Source organism: Sinocyclocheilus anshuiensis, unplaced genomic scaffold (assembly GCF_001515605.1).
Source record: "Sinocyclocheilus anshuiensis isolate Anshui unplaced genomic scaffold, SAMN03320099.WGS_v1.1 scaffold1174, whole genome shotgun sequence".
Taxonomy (NCBI): domain Eukaryota; kingdom Metazoa; phylum Chordata; class Actinopteri; order Cypriniformes; family Cyprinidae; genus Sinocyclocheilus; species Sinocyclocheilus anshuiensis.
In genome coordinates this window covers 57,640-64,105 of record NW_015537970.1, presented here as the reverse complement: position 1 = coordinate 64,105, position 6,466 = coordinate 57,640, and the positions used below count along the sequence as shown (strand labels likewise).

Below are 6,466 nucleotides of genomic sequence, written 5' to 3'. Positions count from 1 at the left end.
TTTTAAACTACAAAACAGCCTAAAACCAAGCAATAAGAATTAAAGCAAATGTTAGGTTCCTTCAATGGTACAATCTATTTAACAGGGACATTCCCATTGAGCGGGCAATTCAACTTGATATCAAACCTAAAAACAGCTCTGATTCCCTCAGTGCCATTCCAGCCAACAAATACGAAAACCCCTAGAGCTAAACGAAAACCCTGATCTCTGACTGCATGTTTGCAACATCCCGTTCAGTCCAAATGAGAACAAGTGTTGTGCAGCCAACTATGAAAATATAACTATCGGTCACCTTCTTGCCTTTCAAATGAATTCACTGCAACCATGCAACTAGACAGAGGAGCATGTGTAATTTGTGTGTGATGGTTAATCCGTGTGAACTGGGTTGTGGATGGGAGAGTTCTGCAAACCTTGATTTCAAACTATGTTCTGCTATATCCAGTTGACCAGTATATTACATTCTTATGTATGTTTAATTTCTTTATTAGTAAAAAAAAAATATATATATATATATATATATTAGGATTACAGAATCAAGAAGTTGCTATATCAAGTACAAATCAGATTCATTCATATAAATCAGATATTAAACAAAAGCATTTTTTCATCAAGTTAATTTTAGCATTGTCTCATTTGCATTATTATTTTAAAAGTATTTTCATCAAGTTAATTTTAGCATTGTCTCATTTGCAATATTATTTTAAAAGTATTTGCACTTTCTAATTTCGTAAATAATTATACATTTAACTGCAGTATGTGTCATTTTTATTTTATTTATGTCTTTAAATAGTTTTATGTGTGTATGTACTGTATGTATGTATGTATCTATCTATCTATCTATCTATCTGTACATCAAAAAATCCATATTGGTCAATCTTTATTAATACTTTTTTTGCTTCACTGTTGATTTCTTTCAAGAAAATGTGTCATTTCTGTGCCACTAGAGTCACCAAAAATAACCTGAATAATGTAAGTTTACAAACAAGTTTCTCAAACACTTCTCATCTGCTACTGGCAAACCAAATAGCCCCGTCCCAAACTCACATCACTGATTGCCTTGGTGCCATGTAAAGCTAGTTGGGATGCTTAAAGGCTACGGTGACCAAACCTGTTCCAGGAGGGCCACTGTCCTGCAGTTTTGCTCCAACCCTAATTAAACTCACCTGAACCAGCTAATCAAGGTTTTCAGACTCACTAGAAACTTCCAGGCATGCATGTTGGAGCTGGGTAAAGCTAAACTCTGCAGGACAGTGGTGCTCCAGGAACAGGATTGAACACCCCTACTTAAAGGGATAGTTCACCCAAAAATGAAAATTGTCATCATTTTTACCCTCATGTTGTTCCAAACTTGTATGACTGACTTTTTTCTGTGCAAAACAAAAGATGCTCCAAATAAAACTGGACCCTACTGACCCTATGGACATTTAAAAAAATATCTTTGTTTGTTTGCTACAGAAGTCACAGGTTTGGAACAACATAAGGGTAAATAAATGACAACAAAATGTTAATTTTAAATCTTTAATGGTATGTTGATGTGTACCTGGAAGGGGAATCTCTCCGGCGCTCATTTGAGCGACTTCGTCCTCTTTTGGCTGGTGACCTGTTTCTAGACGGTGAGTGGCTCAGTTTGGAACTCCGGTCTGCAGAACCCGATGGGGGCTGGTTGGGCTGGCGGTCCCTATGGCGAGGGGAGGAACTGCGTCGACGTTGAGGGCTAAGAGCTCGACGTTGGTGAGGAGACCGATTCTCTTTCCCAGATGAGGTGTCTTTGGATGGAGACTTTCCAGGCCTCTTTTCTCTGTCCGTCTCCGAGCGACCCACCCGGGCATCTTTAGAGTGAGATCGTCCATCTCGTGACCGGCTCTTGCGCCCTCGTGAGTTTGATCTCTGTGCGACTTGCTCCCACTTCTCATCTACATGGGGAGAGGAACGCTGATCAGAACGTCCCTTCTGGTCTGATTTTCTCTCCGCAGACCATCTTCTTGTAGACGGGGACTGGGACTTCTTCACACGCTCCCTGGATTTGTCCCTGCTCCGGGAGTGTTTTTTCTCTTTGGACTTGCTACGCTCCTTAATGGTCTCTTTCACAATTTTGGTCATTCGTTCAAGCTTAGCATCCCTACAAACTCTCTCGAGAGAGCGGCTGCCTCGTTTAACACTTGGTTTGCTGGTGTCTGATGAGTCCCGTCTGGATCTACCCCCCCTGCTTATCTGGTCCCTAGGCGAGCGGGTTCTGCCCCCGCTGCTTCTTTGCTGTTGCTCCCCATTACGTGCCCTCTGTCCCTCTCCATCCTCTTCTGAGCCGGAATTGTAACCTTGTAGAATCAGGCCCATTCCTGACTGAACCTTCCCCTCCATCAGCTGGCTGTCCAGCTCAGCTTTAATCAGAGCTCTTTGTTTCTCCAGGTCTTCAAGAAGCGCCTTGTCATCCAGGGTTGCACTGCCCAGCGATGGAGAGCCATCCTCGGCCCTCCTGTTGATGGCCCCAGACGGTGAGGAGGATGGCTCCTCTTTGCGCCTGTGCTTCTTATGTTTGTGTCTATGTTTCCGTTTGCGGTCCTTATCTTCCTCAGACGCATGTTTGTGTTTTTTGTGCTTGCTACGGTGCTTGTGTTTCTTTTTCTTGTGTTTGCTGCCACTGCTGTGATGTTTGGAACCGCTGTCCTGCTTCACTCCATTCACCTCCACTTCTTCCTCACCCTCCTCTTCATCCTCTCCAGATATGTCTCCGTTTTCATCCTCATTTGCGCTCTTCTCTGGACTCTCCAAATCCTCTGGCCTGTAAACATAAATAACATGAGCATATTAACATGCAGAACCAGTTAAACTTAACGTAAAAAGAAAGGGTCACATTTCAGTTTTTCCTCATCACATACATTTTAAACACGGTATTTTATTTCGTTTTGCGCTTATTTAGGCACCAAATAACATGCTGAGATTTTGTTATGTTTTGTCAAGGCAACATACTGTTTCTTCACAAGGACACAAATACTGACCATATTCTCCAACAAATTTATCTAGGTACGTCTGTTAATGTGCTTAGGGACTATGACGACTACTTATATTACTTTTATGATCTGCTTAACATAGAAATTTTATACATTTGGAGAGATAACCAACTAATTCAGCGTGTTGACAATGTCATATCAAGACTAACAGATACTTTAATAAAGAACCTAACAACTCCAAATAAAACTGGACCCTACTGACCCTATGGACATTTAAAAAAATATCTTTGTTTGTTTGCTACAGAAGTCACAGGTTTGGAACAACATAAGGGTAAATAAATGACAACAAAATGTTAATTTTAAATCTTTAATGGTATGTTGATGTGTACCTGGAAGGGGAATCTCTCCGGCGCTCATTTGAGCGACTTCGTCCTCTTTTGGCTGGTGACCTGTTTCTAGACGGTGAGTGGCTCAGTTTGGAACTCCGGTCTGCAGAACCCGATGGGGGCTGGTTGGGCTGGCGGTCCCTATGGCGAGGGGAGGAACTGCGTCGACGTTGAGGGCTAAGAGCTCGACGTTGGTGAGGAGACCGATTCTCTTTCCCAGATGAGGTGTCTTTGGATGGAGACTTTCCAGGCCTCTTTTCTCTGTCCGTCTCCGAGCGACCCACCCGGGCATCTTTAGAGTGAGATCGTCCATCTCGTGACCGGCTCTTGCGCCCTCGTGAGTTTGATCTCTGTGCGACTTGCTCCCACTTCTCATCTACATGGGGAGAGGAACGCTGATCAGAACGTCCCTTCTGGTCTGATTTTCTCTCCGCAGACCATCTTCTTGTAGACGGGGACTGGGACTTCTTCACACGCTCCCTGGATTTGTCCCTGCTCCGGGAGTGTTTTTTCTCTTTGGACTTGCTACGCTCCTTAATGGTCTCTTTCACAATTTTGGTCATTCGTTCAAGCTTAGCATCCCTACAAACTCTCTCGAGAGAGCGGCTGCCTCGTTTAACACTTGGTTTGCTGGTGTCTGATGAGTCCCGTCTGGATCTACCCCCCCTGCTTATCTGGTCCCTAGGCGAGCGGGTTCTGCCCCCGCTGCTTCTTTGCTGTTGCTCCCCATTACGTGCCCTCTGTCCCTCTCCATCCTCTTCTGAGCCGGAATTGTAACCTTGTAGAATCAGGCCCATTCCTGACTGAACCTTCCCCTCCATCAGCTGGCTGTCCAGCTCAGCTTTAATCAGAGCTCTTTGTTTCTCCAGGTCTTCAAGAAGCGCCTTGTCATCCAGGGTTGCACTGCCCAGCGATGGAGAGCCATCCTCGGCCCTCCTGTTGATGGCCCCAGACGGTGAGGAGGATGGCTCCTCTTTGCGCCTGTGCTTCTTATGTTTGTGTCTATGTTTCCGTTTGCGGTCCTTATCTTCCTCAGACGCATGTTTGTGTTTTTTGTGCTTGCTACGGTGCTTGTGTTTCTTTTTCTTGTGTTTGCTGCCACTGCTGTGATGTTTGGAACCGCTGTCCTGCTTCACTCCATTCACCTCCACTTCTTCCTCACCCTCCTCTTCATCCTCTCCAGATATGTCTCCGTTTTCATCCTCATTTGCGCTCTTCTCTGGACTCTCCAAATCCTCTGGCCTGTAAACATAAATAACATGAGCATATTAACATGCAGAACCAGTTAAACTTAACGTAAAAAGAAAGGGTCACATTTCAGTTTTTCCTCATCACATACATTTTAAACACGGTATTTTATTTCGTTTTGCGCTTATTTAGGCACCAAATAACATGCTGAGATTTTGTTATGTTTTGTCAAGGCAACATACTGTTTCTTCACAAGGACACAAATACTGACCATATTCTCCAACAAATTTATCTAGGTACGTCTGTTAATGTGCTTAGGGACTATGACGACTACTTATATTACTTTTATGATCTGCTTAACATAGAAATTTTATACATTTGGAGAGATAACCAACTAATTCAGCGTGTTGACAATGTCATATCAAGACTAACAGATACTTTAATAAAGAACCTAACAAAATACAATGTTTAAACACACAAGGTGTGGTATGCCACATTTCAAAGTTTTTAAAACTAAAGAGTTCACAAAACCAACGGAAATCACCTCTAACAACTGAATCTTGACAACTGGCTGCTTGTATAAGAACATTTAGCATTAGCACGCTAACACTAGCCGAAGAGAAAAATAGAGAGCAAAATCTTTATAGTTAACTATGAGAACAACACAACCCTGACCAAATCTGTCCCTTTTCCCTAAACACCCCCATCCAAGCTCTAAAATGCGTTGTTGATGGGGTTATACAACGCACGTGCTCTTACCCGTTTTTTAGCCTCTTGCTCCGTAAATCCATTTCTACGTCGGTCATTTTGTTTCAGCAGCGGCCCGCTGTGTTCTTCTTCTGCAGTGAGATTATGCGGAGGACCAGAGCGAAGAGGAGCGCGTGTGCTCTCTAGTGCCTGCATTAACAACTGCAGAGGATTTATTTGAATAAGGCAAATTTAGCCTACATATTTCTGTAGGTGGTCTTTAAAAAAAAAAGTCTTAAAGGGGTCCTATTATGCTTTTTCATTTTTTTTCATTTTAGTCAGTGTGTAGTGTATGTTTGGGCATAAAAAAGATCTAGAAAGTTACAAATCTCAAAGTCCACTCCAAAGGGAGATATTTCGTTTTTTAAAAATCCCTTTTCAATAACTACAACTAACGGCTCGTTTGGACTACAGCGTTTGTTTTCAGGGCTTTGTGATATCACAAAGCGGCTCATTGGAATATCATTAAAAATAATTCCCGCCTACAGAAATTCGAATAGTTGGGGAGGGGTGAGGTTGTGGTTAGAACGCTTGGTTGAGTGAGTGCATCAGACGAGACGACGAAGAAGAAGTGCTGCTGCGCTGTAGCTTCAAATTTTCGGCATGTCTAGAACAATTCTTACAAGTATAACACGACGTAGCTGGGCGCCGCGGACAGACGCCGAACGGTGCCGCCGGTGTGCCTACACTCATAGAAAATAATGTATTTGAATTTTAAAGATGTGGCGCGACGCTGCGCTTCTCGTCTGGGGCGCGACCGCCTGAAACGCTGTGTTTTTCACCTCCGTACCCAAACATCTTTCTTTGGGCTTCCGAAAGCGGATGATGTCAGGAAACAGTGGTTGCAATTTATTTTTTAACTAAAATAAACCTAGTATGAGAGCATGTTCTAGTACACCCCCAAAACAAAATCAAGACTTTGTAAAAGAGCATAATAGGACCCCTTTAAAAAAAATTAATAGCGCTTTGCTTTACTATTTAATTTTAATTAGTCCTGTTGTGTGACAAAATTACAAATAATCCACATAGTATCAATTAATATGAAGTTAGAAAAGATGCATTAATAATAATTATACAATAATTATCAAAATGTTGTATAAAATATTGCAAAATAGTAAAGGGAGTACAGCATGTCACTCCGAGATGGGCAGTATTTTAATTACATTTATTTAAAATACGTATTTAATTATTTTTTAG

General features: G+C 42.3%; 1 protein-coding gene across 1 annotated transcript in view; it reads right to left on the bottom strand.

The window, feature by feature from the left end:
* The window catches only part of LOC107670278 (serine/threonine-protein kinase PRP4 homolog), a 40,897-nt gene extending 35,484 nt beyond the window's left edge, over positions 1–5,413 (bottom strand). The window contains exons 1-2 of the mRNA XM_016462830.1: positions 5,282–5,413; positions 3,338–4,576 (exon numbers count right to left, since the gene is read on the bottom strand). Of these exons, the coding sequence (XP_016318316.1) occupies positions 3,338–4,576; positions 5,282–5,328 (1,286 nt within the window). The 5' untranslated portion in view covers positions 5,329–5,413. The remainder of the gene's footprint in view (positions 1–3,337; positions 4,577–5,281) is intronic.
* Positions 5,414–6,466: the final 1,053 nt, after the last annotated feature.